Source organism: Polyodon spathula, chromosome 25 (assembly GCF_017654505.1).
Source record: "Polyodon spathula isolate WHYD16114869_AA chromosome 25, ASM1765450v1, whole genome shotgun sequence".
Classification (NCBI taxonomy): Eukaryota; Metazoa; Chordata; class Actinopteri; order Acipenseriformes; family Polyodontidae; genus Polyodon; species Polyodon spathula.
Genome location: NC_054558.1, coordinates 17,401,691 through 17,424,371, shown reverse-complemented (window position 1 = coordinate 17,424,371; position 22,681 = coordinate 17,401,691). Strand labels below are relative to the sequence as shown.

The 22,681-nt window shown below is 41.0% G+C and overlaps 1 protein-coding gene across 2 annotated transcripts in view; it reads left to right on the top strand.

Moving 5' to 3' along the window:
* The first annotated feature begins 5,266 nt into the window (after positions 1–5,266).
* The window catches only part of LOC121299787 (SH2B adapter protein 3-like), a 63,459-nt gene continuing 46,044 nt past the window's right edge, over positions 5,267–22,681 (top strand). For both annotated transcript variants that reach the window (XM_041227852.1, XM_041227851.1), the window contains exons 1-2: positions 5,267–5,380; positions 15,549–16,475. In XM_041227852.1, the coding sequence (XP_041083786.1) occupies positions 5,282–5,380; positions 15,549–16,475 (1,026 nt within the window). In that variant the 5' untranslated portion in view covers positions 5,267–5,281. The remainder of the gene's footprint in view (positions 5,381–15,548; positions 16,476–22,681) is intronic.

Sequence of the window (22,681 nt, the reverse complement as noted above, 5' to 3'; positions counted from 1 at the left end):
TTCTTTTTTTTTTTAACAACGTAGAAACACGTGACGCGTCTCAGCTGAACTATAATTGTTAAATTATATTTATATATTATATTGTTTATATTTTAAATATATATAATATTCCTATATAGGATATTATATATATATATATATATATATATATATATATATATATATATATATATATATAGATATATATAGTATATATAATCTCCTATATACCTTTTTTTTTTTTGAAGGCTTTATGTGTAGCATTTAAATATGCATACAAGGGTGACTGAATGAAAGCAAAGACCTGGCTGTCGTACGCCCTTTCAACCTCTAGTTGAGATATTCAAAATAGCCCTAATTCTTTAGCACTAATGTACAGTCCTATCTTTCACTGGTATGCTTGAAGCTATTTACTGTAGCTAACCGTCTTGGATAGAATGCCCCTGGGAGTGAGACCTGCGACCATAGATCTACTGTGTTCTGCAGCTATAATCGAATTATTTTTGTATTTGTAAGCATGGAGGGAATTCATACAGTAATCTTTGCTTAATTAAATACATGAATGCTATATGCAAAGTAAAAGAAAATATTTTTAGGAAATGTACAGTGTTTCTTATCATAAGAATTAAATAACATTAATTCTTTGACATTTTATGAAAACTAGAACTTACTTGGTTCCAAAGCCAATTACATTTTTTATTTAAGGAATGTTTGTTTTTATTAAAGCCCATTTTAATGAATGAATTCAACTCTGACGTTTTACACAAAACTCTTGTCAACTGTTTAACAAAGATTACAAGTATATGTGTAGTTAAATCACTTTTTAACCTAATGAACTGTTTATAATCACTCTTAAAAACAGTCCTTAAAACAGTCCTTAAATAGTCCTTAAAGTTTTATGAACCAGCAGAAAGCAGCAGTTCATTTGTATTTATTTATTTATATGGAGACTCTCACACACACACACACACACATAATTGTAAAGCTTAATAATGTGAAGTCAGACTAGGCTGATTCAGGACAGTACTAACTGTATGTCACTAGTATTTACCTTTGATGTGTCGAACATTTACAATAAACAGCTACTATCATTTATTCTAGCTGAAGGACATTCTGGGAAATTACATGTGACATAAATTAGGTGTGGAAATGAAACTTTCATATACAGAAACTCAAGGCTTTAACGATATCACATATCCCATTTATAATGTTGTGTGTAACCACTGCTCAGTGAAATGAAATGACTAGTACTGTACCTTCAAATTACACACTTCCCATTCTATCTCAACACCAGGCACAATGCCAGTACCCATAATCTGACACTATTTTAGCATAAACACGATTACAGTACTTGTAGATGATGATGCTGGAAAATGAGGTGCCATTCTCATTGAATGATATTGTATTTGTATATTCTGCATATGATTCATACTGTTTTACTATCTGCTTTGCAGTCCGCCACCAGCAGACGGAACAAAAGTATTGATTTGAAAGAATGCGTTACAGTGAACAGGCAACAACCATCAATGGAAAACATACTGATTGTAGACGTAGAAGCTACAGTACTTTAGAAGCAACAGTATATATATATATATATATATATATATATATATATATATATATATATATATATATATATATATATATATATATATATATATGTGTGTGTGTGTATGTGTGTGTGTGTGTGTGTGTGTGTGTGTGTGTATGAACTAAACAGCCACCTTCTTGACAGACCTTCAGCAAAAAAGTTAAATTCCTGAAGTCAGGTGGTTTGAAAAATATCCAGTAGGGGCACTGTGACACTTTCTGCCCCCTCTAAAACCATGACTTTGTGCAGCGAATTTTACTCCCAGTTGCCACAGGTGCAGAAGAGGCATAAATTACAGTTGCACACCCCTAGTGGTCATTTCTAACACCACCTCGCTTCAGAAATTCAGGTTTTTCAAAGGTCGCTACATTAGTTAACAAGCCTGGTAAATAATGATCTAAGAACAAGCACATCTAATTATCTAAGCACATCATAATATATTAAACAGGTAGAAAGGGAAACATAATGTAGATGGTATCCCTGTAAAACTGTTTGTATTAACCGGATCCTTGAAAAGCAACAGGAACCAGAAATGCTGTGCACTGTTTGGTCTCAAAGTTAATTACACCACACATGATAATTGCGGTTGCTCAGTCAAAGTGTTAGAAACGATGACTCAAACTGGAGCTCTTATTTCAAGTCAGACAGGCTTACAATGTTGTGTATGGTGTAGGACACTCGCAGTTTGCTCATTACGTTGTTTCACCACTGCACGTGATATGGACTAGCATTGCCACTGCTTGTCAGCAGTTACAACCAATAACCTGGCAAAACACAGAACAAGTGTACATACAGCAAACAGGCCTGTTGTACTAGTGTTCCATTGTTAACAATAGTGTCCATTATTAAAATGTGTTTCACTCAGCACAGTGTACTATGCCATACATGTAAATGATAAGGAACATGCACATTGTGCTACTTTAAACGCCAGGACGTTTCCATACTGCACAGCAACTTACTTACATACACACGTGCTAATCGTACCAAAGTGGTTTCAGTGCAGGGGAAAGCATTTGTGTGTGACTGAGAAATGTGTTTGATATTAGCTGGAGTGCAATCTAACTGGATATTATCAGGAGGTTGACCTGAATCCAGGAAGTTCAAGTGTGACAGATTTCCTGGAAGGGGAGGCAAGCAAACTGAAAACTTGCTTTGCTGTGGTGTAGTACTAATCATGTGTTAAAATGACTATAATACATATGTCTGGGCTGTCATGTTTTGAGATTTCACATTTCTGAGTCTTTTGTTAGCTGCAGCAACTTAATGGACAGTTGGTCTTCAGAAGGAGAGGGTCTTGGCTGAGGATTCTGCAGGAAGCATTGCACTGGCTCTGGCACTCCTACGGGATAGGGAGGCAAAACCATCAGGGACTGTTTCTCATCATCACACTACAGTTAACCCTGCTGGCTTCAGCACCTAGTGATCTCAGCTGGCCTTTGTCTTCCAGAGGCTGGTAGCTCTCTGACACCCACTCGTGAGTTCCTGGGTGTGACAGAGGAAGCTGGCTTGCTCGTGGGATCGGAGGAGGTCCACTGAACCTTCAGTTCTCTTGAGCTGTGTGGGGAATTGCCACGGTGAGGAAACATGAATGGCCTTCTAATTTTGGGGAGGAAATCAGGGGTAAAATAATTGGGTCCACTTTATTAAAAAAGAAAAAAAAAAGAAAAAATTATAAAAACAGAGGGTCTATTCTATAACTCAAAGTGTTCTAATTAAGATCTATCAGGGGTTCCACAGTAGAACCAGATGCTTTCTGTTTCAAAGCCCCTCAGCTAGGGGTTCAGTATACCGTGCGAAGCAGCATTCAAAAGGAAACTGCCTAGTAAACGCACACACATAATTGTATTGTATCATAATATCTAATGGGTGTTAGCTGAATAATAGTGGTGGACAAATGTGACCTTTCCACTCTTGGACTTTGTCTAAATTGTTAAATTGAACCAACTAAACCTCCATCCAGACCCTGAAGTAGATCATTCTATAATTTTATACAGCCAGGTAATGTGGGAGCTTTCCTCAATTATCACCACCTCTAGTTCCTTCAGTGGAGATTGGGATGGAAAGTATTTGGTAAGGAAGCACCTGCCAACTGAGCACCTGTTATCAGCCCTGCTTCAAAGTTTAGCAGACTGTCTTACCCATTGTTATTGAATCTGATTTGCCATAGAGAGGTGCCACTTTGCATAACAAACCAATCAGTCGTTTGAGGGACAGGCCATTTGCACAAAAGTATGTGCCATAGATGGCAGGTTTTGTCCATCCTTCTGTATGCTTTTTTTTGTTGTTTTTTTAAGAATGCATCTTCACACAAGAAACCGTTTCACGGTGCCTCATAGTGAATTCAGCGGTAGTTGACACGTTGTCAATGACTTTCACGAAGACTATCGTATTGGAACATATTATACCATTAGGTATTATCTTTATGAATGACTAACGCTTTTCTTACTGTAATTAAACTAAGCAGTATTTCAGCTGTTACCTCAGCATCTTGCAGACAGGGGCCGCTTTGGGACGGTTTCTTTTCTTTTCTTAAATAAATACCCTCCCTCCATTAACACGCTCCAAACATTTGTTTTCTACATTTACATAACATTCTGCCTGCGTGTGAGAGTACGTGTCGGGCGTGTGCGCGTAGGGTTAAGTCAGAAAAAACGTGTCGCAGTAATTTAAAATTCTAGACGTTTTGCCAAAGAAGGAGGACTTTGTTGCAACACCATATGTACACCTGGAAAAAAAAGAAAAAAGAGTATACTTCTTGAACTTTATTTTTATTTATTTTTTACGACTGACTTTACCTTGAGCTGTCAAAACTTTTTTTTTTTATTATTATTTTGTCAGCGGAAATGATGCGATATAGCGTTTTTTCCGCGCCTTAGTTTCCTTCCTGGAACTTGTGCAAACTTTTTTTTTTTTTTTTTTTTTTTTTTTTTTTTATAAAAACGCCTCCAATATGGGACTGAAGCAGACAGGCGACTTTTCTTGCAGGTAAATGTCATTATTGATGTATTTGCAATGCAACTTGTTTTCGTCCTGACTTAATTAGCTGTTACTTGGAAAATAGTGACTTTGTGGTGTGCCGTGGCATGCACTCTATTTGTAAAAGTGTTTGTCACTAAGCAAACAGTGGCAGCAAGCACACTTCTCTGTCACTGTGTCCGTGCAATGCACACCGTTAAACATGTGGTAGTTGCATGTCGTATTGTTACACGATGTGCCGCTGTTTTTTACTGTAAGTACACTTTGCATCAATAAGACAACATACGGCTGGATAATGTAGATTTGAAAACGTAAATGTTAAGTAGAGTTATTATATGGGAACCTTACGCGGTGTTGTGTATCTAGTGTGTCAAACGTTACGTTAGATGCACACTGTTTACTGCGTAGTGTTTTTATGTACAGCAAGTTCAAAGTAAATTAACCGTAGCTCCCCGGCCCGCATCGCTTGCCGTGGTGGTGTTCTTTTGGTCATCCTTTTTGAGGTGATTGCCACAGCATTATTTTGTAAACACTTTGGACGGGATATTAAGTTTAAAAATTAGAGTTTTTCCATGCAGGCTGAGCTACAGTTCTCCGACGATTATGTCACACCAGAACAAAGCCGATCTATCCAAGGATTTGGAGCCGAACAGTCAATTAGAAAGTAAAAGTTGAGTCTCCTGCAGAATTGAAATCGCTGCATAGGGAGGGGTATCCTACTGTTTAAATACTTGCATGGAAAGGACTGATTATCATTATATCCGTTTCTCTCTTTATTTTTTAAACGGACTCATCTTCAAATATGATAATTGTCTTCACAGGTGTAGTGTTCAGGTAGGTTCGTTTTGATAACTGTTAGGTAATAGAAAATATGAGTAATGAAACTACATTACTGTGTGTGTGTGTGTGTGTGTGTGTGTGTGTATATATATATATATATATATATATATATATATATATATATATATATATATATATATATATAAAATCCCATACACACATTTCACCGGCTGTATTATTATTTGTATTATTACGGTCATGTTTTTATAGTGATCGTGTTTACAGAATTTTATTTTGGCACAGCTAGGCTTTGGGTTTATAGTTGACCAATGTGTTGCTGATTTGGACTTGTGATTGACTGGAGACAGAACTTAAGTTGTTGGCTACGTACTGTACGGGAATTGATTTGAATTTTCCATTAAAACCACTGTTTTTTTAAAAACCTACATTTCATAAGTTTGACCGGTTTAATTAAGTAACTCATTTTTAATTAAGTAAATCTCAAATTTAGCAATCAAATTATAAAATTTGATTTGTTTCCCGTCATGTTTATTTTGAATGCTTGATGTTTTGCATTGCCTTACTCATATAGTAGCAAGGCAGTACTAATGTAGGCTACTGTATGTACTACTACAATATGCAACTTCTTTGTATTATAAAATTAAATCAAGCCTCTGCCATATATCTTGTCTATAATAAATTGAAGCCCTTGCGCCGCATTTGATCGATATTAAGTAAAGGTTTAATACACATTGTAAATATGTTTATTCAGTACCCTTCTCGTTTTATAACAGATATGAATCACTGTATTTTTTATGTTGTCAAATTTAAATAAAAAAATAAATGCGTTATTAAATTAATAAATCTATAACACGTTTGTAAACATGCATGTCAGAATTCATGTGTGGTTACTTTGATCTGTGTAAAAAATAAACTGCTACATCTCGTAACCATAGCTTAACCCTTACTTAAAGTTGTAAAATTGCTATGCCTGTTTGCTTGCTAATTGGAAGCTGTAAAGCGCCACATGCTAATAATTCATATGTAAGTATATGATCTTCAGGCTGTTTTCAATGGAGACATATACAATGCAGTATGGATGTTGAGGCTTTGGACTTCAAGAAGAACAGTAGACCCAGTACAGCCAGACTCCTGCTTGATGCTTTAGCGTGTGAAATAAATGATTGCATCATGCCATGCTAATTCATTGTACCGAGAGTGTGTGCAAGTCCTGAAATAGCATGACCCTGCTTTTTTCTAAATTCGCTGTGTTTCAACAGCATGCACTTTTGAAATCCTTTTATTTTGATAATGAAACATGGTTCATTGACAATTATTTGGTATGTTAGACACCTATAAATCTAGACTAGTTTTGTTATAGACTGTTTGACTTGGGTTTTACTTTTGGGTCAGTCTGTAAATTAATGGCAGTTGCTGTAATTTCCAATAGCAAGAGTATTTTCTTGTTCAATTTTGAATTACTTTTAAAAAATAAATAAATAAACATGACATTTGGTGGCATAATTTTTGCATGTGTAGGTATACTGTATATGGTTGACGATATTTACTGTAACTATATTGGTTACTTTATAGTTTGAATTATCATTAGAAAATAAATGATCACTGGTATGGTCTGATATTTAATCACTAGATACCAGCAGAACTGCGACAGATGAATAAAAAAATCTGTGTGTGTGGCATTCCTATATTGAGGTTCAGAGTGAAAGTTTTATCCATTGGGATTGACTGCATTGCTGGAGCCTGGATTTTTGAATATTTATAGATGATCGTTTCTGAAAGCTGCCGCCTTTTCTAAACATGATGGGTGCTAGATGATTGGGTGCACACTCTGCCCTTCAAAATTATGATTTTAATTTGGAATAAAATGTGATTGGGTGATTATAGTTTAAATTTCCACATGAGACTATTAAGGTAAAATGCGAAATGGACCAGCTTATCTTTTAAAATCATATGGAAAAACCAATGCAATGGAATTTTTTTACATGTATATCGTTTTAATATGAATAAGCCTTGATGTAACAAGTGAATGACTGAGGGATTTCCATCTGTTTGACCCTTTGTTGAACAGTTCAACCGTTCTATATGCTATTTATTGCAGTTCTCTTGTAAACAAACTGTTTTAGTTTCTAACACTCTTTTTCTATCTAAATCAAAAGTTCCATCCAAGTTTTCAAATGTTTTGCCTAAATAAATAGAAATAAAAAACTGTTTTACAGCAAGTTGGTCTTAAAAGAGATTGCAGATTGTAGCTTTAAATGCTGAACATTGGACTGTCCTTAATTTTGAGGGTGACTTTGCATTGCCATCCATAGTAGTAAACTGCTGACTGTATACAAAAAGCAACCTTAGTTGGGAGGAAGTCATACAGAGATGGGCTTACAGTGAGGTTGAAATGTGTTTCAGGAACTCCACTAGGATCCGGTACAGACAACAATGAATGATGCATAGTTTATTGTACAAAGTTCGTTTATCTCATTTTCCCTTCTCTCCACGGACAAGTCTTGCTTTCAGGATTATAGGCAGTGACTTTCTTTCGTTTTATGGCCAAGTGACTGCTAGATACTGTGCCAGTTACCCTTGGCTGCAGCAGGGGTTACACTGTGGTCCATAGTTTTTTTATTTTGATGCGTGCTGACTCTTTGGAAGTTGCATCGCCACTGTAATGATGTATTTCTAATGAGAAACCTGTCAGTTTTTACACAAAGGTGTAATTATTCTGCTCTGATTAAGTTTCAGTGAAGATTCATCTAATTAGGACAGTTAATTAAGGGCGCATTGTTTTAATGGTTTATTTTAATTTTTGAATTATTTATTGGTAAGTGCGACTACAACGTTTCACACTAAGTTTTGTTTCTCATTTTTCAGCAGGGTTTTTAAAAACTGGGCTTTAACAAATTAGAATTTGAATTGGAAACAGGCTCCCTTTAGAAAGATATGTACAACGCATCGAAACGTTGGGCAGCTGGCTCTTTGAGCTAATATATATATATATATAATGTGTGTGTAATAGTCTTGGGACGAATACAGGATTTTCATGTTCGGATAATAATTTAAATATACGTTGGGATATTCATTCCTTTTCAAAAAAGTAATCAAAGCCATTATATTGCTCAGAACGCAGGCAGGGCGAGCATAGCAGCAGGGGCAGGTGGGCGTGGCCCCTGTGTGTGCACCTTTATTTTACAGCAAGAGGTTACAATATGTAACACGTTAAAATAGAAAAATATCACAGAACTAAAGTACGTTGTCAAGGCCTTATTTTACCCCAGTGAATTAGCTGCAAAACAAAGGGTGCCAAATCGCAGTTCAAGTTAAACGCTTTGTTTATTCCCGAAATAAATACATACAAGTCGACAAGTTGACACCACCTTTTATGTATTTTTGATTTTTATTTTTTCATTCCTTGCCATTGCATTTTCTTCACAGTAAACAGTGGCCATTGACATGTTTTCATACAGTAATAACATGAGGTTTGCTTGTGCCTTTTTGTAGCTGAACAAGCAAACGAAAACTGAAATTTAACTTTAAACACTTACAATATAATATTTAATATGACCAGCATTCCTAGTTGTGCTTTCAATCGTTTTGTTTAGAGCTTGCCCTCTGCTTGTTTATTAGGCCCTTAAATAAATATTTGTGATACCAGATGAGGTGAGATGGATGTGGTCCTGTAGAAGCATCTCTGCCCTGCATTGCACAGACCCTCTAGTGATCTGTGCCGAACACATTGTATTTAAGGAAAACAATGACTAATAATTAAGTGGCTAAAAATTTAGGAAATATTGTATAAGCCTGTACTATGTCCTCTAGGGAGAATATGTAGAGATTGTGTAGGCCCCAGTATCTCCACTACAATGTTTACATGCTGAAATGTAAGACCTTTTATAACAGTAGGGCCAACCAGGAGTAGCTGAGAAGGTGCTGGCTTCATGTGAGAAGCCAAGATGTTAAACATTTTCTGGAATGACACATGACCATTCCTCAGGGATTCCTGTCCTCCTTCGGGGAAGTTGGGGTGGAATTCTGCAAGGATGTCTGTTCTCCAGTCAGTAAAGCATCTGCTATGAACCCTATGTCAGGAACTGACTTCCACAGGGAGATGCAGCTTTTATATATTACAGAATATAGGTCTGGGATATGCAGGGCAGTCACGTGAGGTACCATTTATGCAAAAGTGTGTGCTAATTTCACTTCCACTGTGAGTGATCGAGTATGGTAAAAAGCAAACATACTGTGCATTCTGTGTCATTTTTATGGAAATGATTTCCAGTTTGAGATTTTGACCTCTGTCAAAAAAAAAAAAAAAAAAAAAAAAAAAAATTAAAAAAAATGCATGTGAAACGATTCTCTTCCCACACGCTGCCAAGAAGTGATAAGGGTGGCCCTGTGAGTAGAGATAGGGGCGGCCCTGTAAGTAGAGATAGAGGCGGCCCTGTAAGTAGTGTGCTGTGCGCCGGCTGCCTTGATGGACTGTGACACTGTAACCCCACGCCATCGCCTTGCGGAGAGAGAGATTCCCTGAGCCAGAGGGCTGTCTGAGGCAGGAAGTGAGCTCTGTGCCCCAGGATGCTGAGTCATCCACAGGCTGGCAACACTGATAGAAGCATGAGCCCAGGGGCCTGAGAAGGGGGTGAGAGGAGCACGTTCCCACTGCAGCTGAGGGGGGTGGGAGGAGCATGCTCACTGCAGCTGAGGGGGGGTGTGAGGAGCACACTCACACTGCAGCTGAGAGGGGGGGTGCGAGGAGCATGTTCACAATGCAGCTGAGAGGGGGGGTGCGAGGAGCATGTTCACAATGCAGCTGAGGGGGGGTGGGAGGAGCATGTTCACAATGCAGCTGAGGGGTGGGTGCTGAGGAGCATGTTCACAATGCAGCTGAGGGGTGGGTGTGAGGAGCATGCTCACACTGCAGCTGAGAGGGGGGGTGGGAGGAGCATGTTCACAATGCAGCTGAGAGGGGGGGTGCGAGGAGCATGTTCACAATGCAGCTGAGGGAGGGTGGGAGGAGCATGTTCACAATGCAGCTGAGGGGGGGGTGTGAGGAGCATGTTCACAATGCAGCTGAGAGGGGGGGTGCGAGGAGCATGTTCACAATGCAGCTGAGGGGGGGTGCGAGGAGCATGTTCACAATGCAGCTGAGGGGGGGGGGGAGGAGCATGTTCACAATGCAGCTGAGGGGGGGGTGGGAGGAGCATGTTCACAATGCAGCTGAGGGGGGGTGCGAGGAGCATGTTCACAATGCAGCTGAGAGGGGGGTGCGAGGAGCATGTTCACAATGCAGCTGAGAGGGGGGGTGCGAGGAGCATGTTCACAATGCAGCTGAGGGGTGGGTGTGAGGAGCATGTTCACAATGCAGCTGAGGGGGGGTGTGAGGAGCATGTTCACAATGCAGCTGAGGGGGGGGTGTGAGGAGCATGTTCACAATGCAGCTGAGGGGTGGGTGTGAGGAGCATGTTCACAATGCAGCTGAGGGGGGGTGTGAGGAGCATGTTCACAATGCAGCTGAGGGGGGGGTGTGAGGAGCATGTTCACAATGCAGCTGAGGGGTGGGTGTGAGGAGCATGTTCACAATGCAGCTGAGAGGGTGGGTGTGAGGAGCATGTTCACAATGCAGCTGAGGGGTGGGTGTGAGGAGCATGTTCACAATGCAGCTGAGGGGTGGGTGTGAGGAGCATGTTCACAATGCAGCTGAGGGGTGGGTGTGAGGAGCATGTTCACAATGCAGCTGAGGGGAGGGTGTGAGGAGCATGTTCACAATGCAGCTGAGAGGGGGGGTGCGAGGAGCATGTTCACAATGCAGCTGAGGGGGGGGTGTGAGGAGCATGTTCACAATGCAGCTGAGGGGTGGGTGTGAGGAGCATGTTCACAATGCAGCTGGGAGGAGCATGTTCACAATGCAGCTGAGAGGGGGGGTGTGAGGAGCATGTTCACAATGCAGCTGAGAGGGGGGGTGCGAGGAGCATGTTCACAATGCAGCTGAGGGGGGGGTGTGAGGAGCATGTTCACAAGGGGGGTGGGAGGAGCATGTTCACAATGCAGCTGAGGGGGGGTGGGAGGAGCATGTTCACAATGCAGCTGAGGGGTGGGTGTGAGGAGCATGTTCACAATGCAGCTGAGGGGTGGGTGTGAGGAGCATGTTCACAATGCAGCTGAGGGGTGGGTGTGAGGAGCATGTTCACAATGCAGCTGAGGGGTGGGTGTGAGGAGCATGTTCACAATGCAGCTGAGGGGTGGGTGTGAGGAGCATGTTCACAATGCAGCTGAGGGGTGGGTGTGAGGAGCATGTTCACAATGCAGCTGAGGGGGGGTGGGAGGAGCATGTTCACAATGCAGCTGAGGGGGGGGTGGGAGGAGCATGTTCACAATGCAGCTGAGGGGGGGGTGCGAGGAGCATGTTCACAATGCAGCTGAGGGGGGGGTGCGAGGAGCATGTTCACAATGCAGCTGAGGGGGGGTGCGAGGAGCATGTTCACAATGCAGCTGAGGGGTGGGTGTGAGGAGCATGTTCACAATGCAGCTGAGGGGTGGGTGTGAGGAGCATGTTCACAATGTAGCTGAGGGGTGGGTGGGAGGAGCATGTTCACAATGCAGCTGAGGGGTGGGTGTGAGGAGCATGTTCACAATGCAGCTGAGGGGGGGGTGTGAGGAGCATGTTCACAATGCAGCTGAGGGGTGGGTGTGAGGAGCATGTTCACAATGCAGCTGAGGGGTGGGTGTGAGGAGCATGTTCACAATGCAGCTGAGGGGGGGGTGTGAGGAGCATGTTCACAATGCAGCTGAGGGGGGGGTGGGAGGAGCATGTTCACAATGCAGCTGAGGGGTGGGTGTGAGGAGCATGTTCACAATGCAGCTGAGGGGGGGGTGGGAGGAGCATGTTCACAATGCAGCTGAGGGGTGGGTGTGAGGAGCATGTTCACAATGCAGCTGAGGGGGGTGGGAGGAGCATGTTCAGATTGCAGTGCCTGTTTTGTGTATATTTTACATATAAAAAAAAAAAAAGAAAAACAAACACATACTTTGGTAGTAGGTCCAATAATATATTAATATGTCAATAATAAATAAATAAAAACAGTATCAGAATATATAAACTTCATAACATTGTCCAATTTTGAAAATAAGACTAAATGCACCATGCCATGTGGACTTTGGGAACACACATTTAGGATAGTCCAATATTGCTATGCATACATGATTATGCTACATGGCATTTTAATGTTGTAGAATTACTCTTTTTGGTTTTAGAATATAGGATTAAAAATAATAATAATAATAATAATGATACTCCTCTATAAGCTAAATACATCCAGTTGTATGAGGATAACTAATTACAATTTAAAAAAAAAAATCAGCATCACTGTATAGAAATAAAGGAACAGGAACTTTGCTTAAAAGAACACCTTTTCCGCACTGCTAGCGATTTGTTCACAACTGGTACAGGACTGGTTTGTAACCTGATTATTATCAAACTTAAATTCAAATGGTTTATTCAATCTTATTATTATTATTTATTTCTTAGCAGACGCGCTTATCCAGACTTTTCAAAACTGACTTATCATTGCGAGAGTGTCTTGAGAAACACTGATGGGTTTATTCAATCTTTCCAGAACCCTCGTTATTCACCATTGCCTTGTTTTGTATTCTGATTTTCTTAGCGTGCACCTCATCGCTTGTAAACAATTAACAATTAATGTTAGTTTGTCTGTTACTTTATTATTATAGTTTATCATGACAACTAATTTATTTATTGATTCATATTGTGTCTGAAGGTCAACACCGTCTTAGAGCACACTTCAGCTAAGAGAACACTTGGCTTGCTTCCCGAGAAGTGTTCTCTTATCCGGAGATGACTGTAGTAGTGTATTTTAAACTCTTGTCTTTTAGTGACTTAACTCCTATGAGGTAAATGGGTGCTGCTTCCTGTGTTATTAAATAACGGCACTTTGTTACATCACCACTCAAGCCATTGCAGGGCGCTTGTACCGTCAGAAACATCTACATGTCTTCTTAAAATCTACTTGCCCCCTGTCTGTTGTGCAAAACACACACAAAACAGAAGAAGATAACTTTGAGGATTTTGGTTTTATTTACCACCTCACCGCTACAAACGTATAACATACTTTAAGGAAATGTTCCTTGCAATGCAGTTTGGAACACATTTGCTAGTAAATTTAAGTAACATACTAAGAGTACAACTATAATAAGAAATACTTCAAATAAGAAATAATTCAAGTATAAAAATAGCTTCTGCCTGTTTTTTATCCACTTCTTCTTAAGCTGAATCCAACTCAAGATGTACAGGTGTTTTAGTTAGTTGCATCAAGCTCTTACTTCTGCTTTGTGGAATTCTGATTCGTTTTCAGTTTTGTAACTGATGAACCACAGTTATCCTAGAATCTTAACAAAGGGTATGGTGAATTCCTTTTCCACCCCCAGCACTCCCCCAAATTGTATTTCAAAAGCTTTGGAGAGGTTGCGGATTACACTGTGTATACTGTACACAAATAATTCCGGCTCTTTCATGTGGACAGTAAGGACGGAACAGTATAAAGACCTGGGCTAGTGCATGAAATGGCCCTTAGCCCAACACTGCACACAGTGGCTGTCTGATTTCTTTTAGTTTCATCTTTAACCATCTGTTCAGGGTTCCAGGACTGGGAACGTTAGAGACAAAAGAAGCACAAAGACACCATTACGAATGTGGCGACAGCAACTCTAAACATTGATAATGAAACAAGTGGCTGTCAGGCTCCTGCTTTTTCATTAGCTGCAGTGTGACAACTTGTGAATAGGAGGTGGAGAGCAGCATTCCAGGTGTGAATTCCCAGAGCACTAGCAGAGCACAAAGAAGGGAGTCTGAGAAGGAAGTACTGGAAGTTTTGATGAGGTGCTGCAGACTGAAGTCTTTCTTGAACACACCCACCCACTTGTGGGTTCGACCTCCTTTTGACTAGTTTTATTTCATTTGGTGATTGTTAGACCCTCTGTATGTATTAAATTAGGTAATGCATTGTGTTAAAAAATCCAAATTTGTCCCACATTGTTCTGGCAAACATACAGTCTGGTCAGTCGTAGGATCCCTGTGCTGTCTCTTATGATCTCACACCACACTTTTTCACCACAGAGAATTTCCAATAGCAACAATGAAAGAAGCAGCAATGTGAAAAACCCAAAACCCATATAGCAAAGATATGAGTGCATTTAAACCAAAAAATAAAATTATTGCAACACACTGGTGCTGATGGCTTTTCAGAGTCTTCTAGCTCAGTTCCCTTCACAGGGGCTTTTTCTCGTATGGGTATGTTTCCTTTTCTTCAGACACAGTTTGCTTATTTTGCTAATTTCATTTCTATAATAATATAGAAAGCGCCCTTTCTTCTCTAAACGTGTCTGAGAATTCAGGAAGTGTGAATTTTGGAGTGGAATTATTGACATGCTATTTTTGTAAGTCAGGTCAGTTTGGTCATTTTCTGTTGTGGAACTGGTACCAGTAACAAAGATACTTGTGATTTCAGCATATTTCTGGATAACTTTTCTTTTTATAAACCAATATTGTCCCAGTCACTAGTTAGCAAGCCTCATATGCAATGTTTCTTACTTCAACCAGATAAACGTCACCGTTACATCGAACCAGCAGACAAACAGAATCCTTTGTCAGTTACAGTCCGTTTATTAATTTGTTTTACTACAGTGGTGGACTTTTTTCAATCATGCCATTATAAAACATAGATTAAAATAATGTATTAAAGTCGTAATTATTCGGTAAATCGTGCATTCAGTCGTGTCTTTCAGATTTCAATCAAATTCAGCAAACCTTCAGCAAAGACTCATATCTTATAGGTGACAGTAAACTGGTTGCTTGGATGATGGCTCTTTAGAGCAGTGGTAGGTAAATGTTGAGAAATATGAGCCAGAATTGACTTCTTAGTTTTAAATGTAAGCCACAGCTTCATTAAGGAAGACGTGGGTTCATTACCAGCAAGTGCAAGCCCCTTGAGACTTGTTATGTGCAGCGCAGTTCAGTCCAGTGGTTCAGGAACCCATAGACAGATTATTAATATTATATTTTCCATTATCACTCAATGAGATGATCAGTGCAGTGTTGAAAGTGTGTCCTGACTTCAATGTTGTTCTAATGAAAGATATCAGTAGCATCTCTCAATATGACTACCCATCCCTTTTTTTTCCCTCCCCTCCTCTCTAGTATTCCACAGCTGTGCTGGTTACTGCAATGAATGGCAACACTATCCACCAAGTGACTACTTCCACTTCTGCCGGTCAGCCCAGGGGCTGGAAGGAGTTCTGTGAACTACATGCCTTCGTCACGGCCCGGGAACTGGCCAAACAGTACCGTCTCTTCATCAACGAGAACCCTCAACAAGATGCCCTGGCGGCTGAAAACTTCTCGCTGCAGTTCATTGACCTCTTCCAGCAGTATTTCCGCAATGAGGTTGGAGAGGGTGGCCTGGCCATGACGGGGCGCTATAGAATCGTGCCTTTCACGGGGGCTCAGGACTACCGGGAAGCAGGCAGGCGCTTTTCCGATGGCCCGCAGTTGTTGATGGCGATGGTGTCGCCCAAACCAGACCAGCCAACTGTTCCCCGGGACCAGGATAAATGGGAGAGGAGGGCCTCCTCCTCTACTGACACTAATCGCCCCACCCGCCTGCTGACTAAAAGCTCTGAGGAGGTTTCTGACGCTGCTTTTTCCGGGCCTGACCGGCCTCCAAATTCCGCCTCGGCAGACGCAAACACCACACACTTTTCCATTACCAGTTTGCGGCGGAGCATGCGTGGAATCTTCCGAAGGAAAGCGACCGAGTCTCTCATAGCCACTGGGTCGAGCGACGTGAAAGACAAGGGGGCTTCGGGCACAACGGAACAGGTTACAGCCACGACCGCCTCCGGGCAGCGCTGGTTTGACAGATGGGCCAATAAGTGGCGTCCACAGATTGTTTCAAGAGGGGAGGAGAGTCGTGAGAGCGTGAAGGAGGCCCAGCTAAAGTACCTCATGGTGGACGACGCCAGCTCGGATACCCAGCCCTGCTGGAAGTGCTGCAGGCTGCTTGTGCGAAAGGCTGGCGAGACTGAAAGTGAGGGGTACCAGCTAGAGATCTTTGACCCTCCAAAGGTAAGCTAGCAGAGGTCTTGCATTCTTACCTCATTCTCATTGTGTTGGGACATTGGCTTGGCAGATAGTGGTTAACAGAAGAAAAAGAAAAGTTTGATCAGATGTCTGTTTTATCTTAAACGGTTATCCAAGTGGGGACTCCAGTAGAACTGGGCCGCAGTCCAGTGATTGATGGATCTCGTCTTGATTTATTTGTAGCTTGAAGCAATGTGTTGAAAAGATCATTATCATAGAGCTGTCTAGAATGCTGGTGTTCCATGGAATGTTTTTACTGGGAGACCAGCCAGCATTAGCAGTCAATGTCATGCCAATTAGTTCTCGTGAAGTTCTTCCGATTGAGTTTGATAGCTCTGTCCTGTGATCTCTCAAAGCAGTCTGATCTATTCATTTTGCTCTGACATTGATTTGTCTGCATCTGTACGCAGTTTTAAGCACAGCCCTGCACTTGTTTGGTCTAAAGGGATGCTGTGAAATGGGTTTATAAAATAATCTGGAGGTATGAAGACCCTTTGTATATTTTTTGAGAATGTTTTTGATAATGATTATGGTTGCTATACAAACAATGGGTCTTTGTTACTTTACTTTAATACTAGAACGGCCGCGTTTATAGGCATACATAGAACAACCATGACCGGTCAATTTGACCGCTGTATTAAAAACAACATAGATATTACAATTAAAGGACAAACAATTGAATATAAGTGGTAGTTTTATTCAGGAACGTCATGTAAAACATCTACACAACAGAAACATTTTAAATAACCTCAAATAACTGTAAAAAAGTGAAATAAACGAATATTTGAAAATCTATTTGTGTATATACAGGTACAAAACTGTACAACTGAAATTATTAATTTTTTTTTTTACATAAATGGGATTAAATTTCCTACATAACACAGCGGATATACACAACCGAAGCGACGCGTTTACACACAGACATACTGTAATTGAAATGACATGAATTAATAAACGTGTGAACAGAATGGGCTTCATTTACAATCGTTTACAAAGTCTAAGTGCTGCACAAATCACACAGACCCTGCGCTTTTCAACATATGCAGTTCACTTACCGCAGACTGTCTTTGCACTTTTGGCACAGCTATCAACAGTAACCCAGGTTTCTGCACCAAATGCTCCACAGGCATATACTAGTGCAATGGAAGCCTCTGATTCCTCCAAGCGCACTGACCAGGGATCATGTTGTAGTTATCGGTGGGCTGCTGCTTCAGTGCTGTGTTGTATGTGGTGAAGCGTATCCATGTTCAATAGGTGAAAAGCACTCAATGCGCTCTCATCAATGTTGCGTTTTGCATATGCCGTGGACCCTGGAACTTCCCTCAAAATATTATATTCACTCCTTCTACCTGCAGCTTCAACACCAGGGTTTATATTGTTCCAAACAGTGCCATCATTACCAGCCTCTTGAGTGCCAGGTGGTGCTGGTGCTACTGCTAGTGAAGTAGCGATTGGATCAGGTGCAGGGGCTGATGCAGGTGAAGTGGCTGGCTTCCTTGCAGTGGCTGCCACAGGATTGCTTCTCACAGGCTGTCCTGCGCCCTCTTCACACACTCGGATGTGGTACTTTGCTGGCATCCTCCACAATGTCACTGCTGCTGGAAGATGTATCTTCGCAATCCCAGTCTGCTTCAGAGCCAGATTCTTCATTGACCGTCACAGTGGCATGAATATTTGGATTTTCTTTCATCTTGAATAAGAAAGGAAAGAAGCATTTTTCTGTATAGTAGAATGTGTGTTAGTTTTTTCTCCAAGGTCATATATGCATTGGTTTCTTTTGCATGATATAGTTTCTACTTGTTCTCCCACTCTTATGCCAGCCATAAACAAGACTAGAAAGCAACCTGACAGATACGGTACCTGTCTATGTAAAGTATCACTGTGTCATATCAGTCAATCAATCAATTCTTATTTTATATAGCGCCTTTCATAGTGGAACACCATCACAAAGCGCATTACAAGATGCAGTAAATACAAGAAATGTACTTATAATACTTAAAATACAGAGAAATGCATAATACTTGATATACAGGAAAAAAAGCATGATACATTAAATATAGTGGAAAGTATAAAATACTCATATCTTTGCACCGTTTTAGCGTGAAGTTCTGTTACAGGATTGTTTGTGAGCAGGTTTTCCAGTTTTCATATTTCTGGTTCATGGAGGAATATGAATGTGAATTCAAGTATGTCAAGCTGCTTCCTTTCCTCTAATCTTTTCAGTACATGTTGTCTGATTTCCTGGAGATAAGCTAATGATCAACAAAGCTTAAACACCCTGTGAGCTATTTCTTATAACCATGAAAGAAAACAAGAGGTAGGCAAAATGTAGACTCTGCTGGATTCATTGAAACGTGCACACACACACACACACACATACACACACACAATCACCCTGTCACAAACACACTTATTCACTTAGACATGCATAAACCACGCAGTACTGTATTTGCCAATGTTTAATTGCCTGGGAAGTCTTTGGCGATTTTGTGGGGCTTTACTTTGGTATCAATTCTATACCATACCAATTTCACTTATATACCGACCTTCATGTGTAAACATCACAGCGTGCTTTACAACAGCAAGCCAGAAGATCTTCAAACTGCTCGCTAGTGAAATGTGTTCATCCCTATTATTCTTTGTATTTCTGTTTCTATTTTAATAAATCCCATCTAGCAGTGAACAAACTGAATTATTGTTTTTAAATACTGTACTAATGTCAAATACTGAATCAGGTTTCTCATGTAAAGTGTCTTCTGCTTTATTCAAATTAAATTTCTTTGCACACATGTAATTACTAGAAGTGAAAGCTATCTGATCATGCATTTCAGTCATTTCTGGTATCCACGTTATGTAATACCATAAAAATAACCAGCCTCATGAAGAAGATTGCATGCAAATTATATATATATATATATATATATAGAGAGAGAGAGAGAGAGAGAGAGAGAGAGAGAGAGAGAGAGAGAGAGAGAGAGAGAGAGAGAGAGAGAGAGAGAGAGAGAGAGAGAGAGAGAGCATGCAATCTTTCTTTTTGTGTGCTATGTTTTTCTTTATTTCTGTGTTTTTATATGGGAAGCTTCAGGACAATTTGAATCATATTGTTCAGTAGCATTCATTTCACAAGACCAAATGTCACATGTTGTGGAAAGCTTCCATCGCCCTGCAGGTACACTTCAATTGTGGTTTTGAAACAGTGCTAAAACTAACAAATATGAGTGATTGAATCAATGGAAGTTTGTGAATAGATAAAAAAAAAAAAAAGTGCAAACACAAAGATAATAAGGTATTGTATAATAATGAAGGAAAGAAGAATCCGGCGCTGAGTTTTGAAAGCATGGAAATTTCCCTGGGTTGAGTAAATGTTGAGTAAATGTTGTCTTTGAAGCTGGGCAGCTACAGTGCTGTGCTGATTCTTCCTCCCACGCATCGTGCTGTAACATTTCACAGATATACTATTTCATTGTTGTCACTGATAGCTGTACAGCACCGTACTGTACACTACACAGGATCTTCTCTGCCCGAAGCTCTTGTGTCTGCTCCTGTTAGGAGTCATTAGCAGACCCTGTTACAGGATAGCCAAGAACTTGCAGCGCTCTGGTTGCACTGAATCAAAAGGTGTTGGCTGATGCAAGTATCTTTCATCTCTCCATTTTTAAACAACGCTGGTGATTACAGCCTGGCTTACGGGTAGCATGCAGAGCTGCCGAGACGAGTGTTGGTTGATCCGCTTTTATTTCTGTGTTGTATCGCAAGAGCTTTCCCAGGCCTATATTTGGGCATGTGCTGCAGACTGTTATCAGAGGGATGTGGAGCATTGTGTTTTCTGAAGGAGATAAAACCCTCTCGGACGCCCGGCCCTCTCGCCTTGCCTCCCTTGATCAGCATGCTGTAACAGTGTGCCAGTGCACAGTCCGGAGAGAAGGCAGAGGAAAGGGAACCAGTGGAAGCCAGTGTGCTTTACACAATGCAGGGAAACAGGCTTTCCTTTACTCGGCTGTGACTTTACGACCAACATGCAGGGGAAGTTGGACTTTTGACAAGCTGTGGGAATAAAAGAATCCTGATGTACACGTTTGGTTAAATACCTTTTTACCATTTGAGCCAGGTGTGAAAAGTACACCTTGAGCTCCACCTGCACAGCAAATAAAGATTTGTTTTAAAAAAAAATAAAAAATAAACTAAACCTAAAAAGTATGGTATCCTCTAAGTAAAACAGTTTTTCTGTGCTGAGTAACAACAACTAGTAAAGTGCATTCTTGTGTAGCTATGGTGCTGGTTTCATTCAACTTTATGAAGCAAAATTTGTTAATTCTATAAGGTGATGCAAAACTTTTGACCATAGCTGTACAGTGCCATGTATGGTGTAGAGTGAGGCCGCCCAGTGGAAGAAATGCATTTAATTTAGTGCTGCTTGTTTAGACTGTATTAGCAGCTTCGGTGGTCAAGCTAGCAGATGTATTCACGTCGGAGAGCGGCGATGCAGAGAACTGCACACTTCATTCACAAGGAAGTGACTTGAACTTTGGTCAAGACCCAGGGCATGCAGGTGGGCCGTCAAGCAGGGAGCTGAAAGAAAGGACTGGAATGCAAGGCATGGTCATGGTTGAACAGAGCACTGGAGCAGGCTTGCTTGCCAGTGCGTTGTTTCCAGGGGAGGATGCTAGCATGCAGGATGATTGGCTGTCTTTGGAAAGGCCAGATGTGTTGTACTGTACCCCAGGGAAATCCTTTTTTTTTTTTTTAGGTTGTAAATTTTTTTTTTTTTTTTTTACTTTTAGTTTTCCAGCTAATTAAAAATGAATTCAAATACATTATATGTAAAAAAAAAAAAAAAAAAAAAAAATGTTGAAAGAATATTCAGATGTCAAAAACCCATGGTCTTGCCATTTATGTAGGTGTTAATTTTATTAGGTTCTTAGATTTAAATGCCATTATCAAGCAAATAAACATTTAGAAAGCCAACCAACTTAAATTCACTACTCCAGGTTCTGCTCCTGAAAGCTGTTCACCCTGCTTAGTCGGCTCTGACGAGTTATTGTCATTGATGGCTCTTATCTGTCTTCTGCTGGACACGAGAACCCTCAGCTTCCTGCCTGTTCTTTCGACTGGATGAGAAACTCGATCTCACCCATCTGTTTTTCTGAAACACAATCCTCTCGGAGTTTTTGCACACACTCGATTTCGCTCTTTCTCTGAAACACAATCTTCATGGAGTTCCTGCACACACTCGATCTCGGAATCCTCGCGGAGTTCCTGCACACACTCAATCTCTCTCTTTTTCTGAAACACAATCCTCGCGGAGTTCCTGCGCACACTTGATCTTGCTCTCTCTCTCTCGCTGTCTCTCTGAAACACAATCCTCACTGAGTTTGTGCAGACACACTCAATCTCGCTCTCTCTCTGAAACACAATCCTCACTGAGTTCGTGCTCACACACTCGATCTCGCTCTCTCTCTCTCTCTCTGAAATGCAATCCTCACTGAGTTCCTGCATGCACACTCAATCTCGCTCTGTCTCTGAAACACAGTCCTCACTGAGTTCCTGCACGCACACTCGATCTCGCTCTGTCTCTCTCTCTCTCTCTCTCTGAAACATAATCCTCACTGAGTTCCTGCACGCACACTCGATCTCGCTCTTTCTCTGAAACACAATCCTCACTGAGTTCCTGCACACACACTCAATCTCGCTCTTTCTCTGAAACACAATCCTCGCCAAGTTCCTGCACGCACACTTGATCTCGCTCTCTCTCTCTCTCTCTCTCTCTCTGAAACATATTCCTCACTGAGTTCCTGCACGCACACTCAATCTCGCTCTTTCTCTGAAACACAATCCTCACTGAGTTCCTGCACGCACACTCGATCTCGCTCTGTCTCTGAAAGACAATCCTCACTGAGTTCCTGCACGCACACTCGATCTCGCTCTGTCTCTGAAACACAATCCTCGCCGAGTTCCTGCGCACACTCGATCTCGCTCTGTCTCTGAAACACAATCCTCGCTGAGTTCCTGCACACACACTCGATCTCGCTCTCCCTCTGAAACACAATCCTCGCCAAGTTCCTGCACGCACACTTGATCTTGTTCTGTCTCTTTCTGTGTTTCCTTTTCTATAGTCATGTCCCCCCTGTCTGGGGTGACTCATTTTCAATTTGTTCTGGTGAGGCTCACTTGGCATGAGTTGTCTTGTTTGT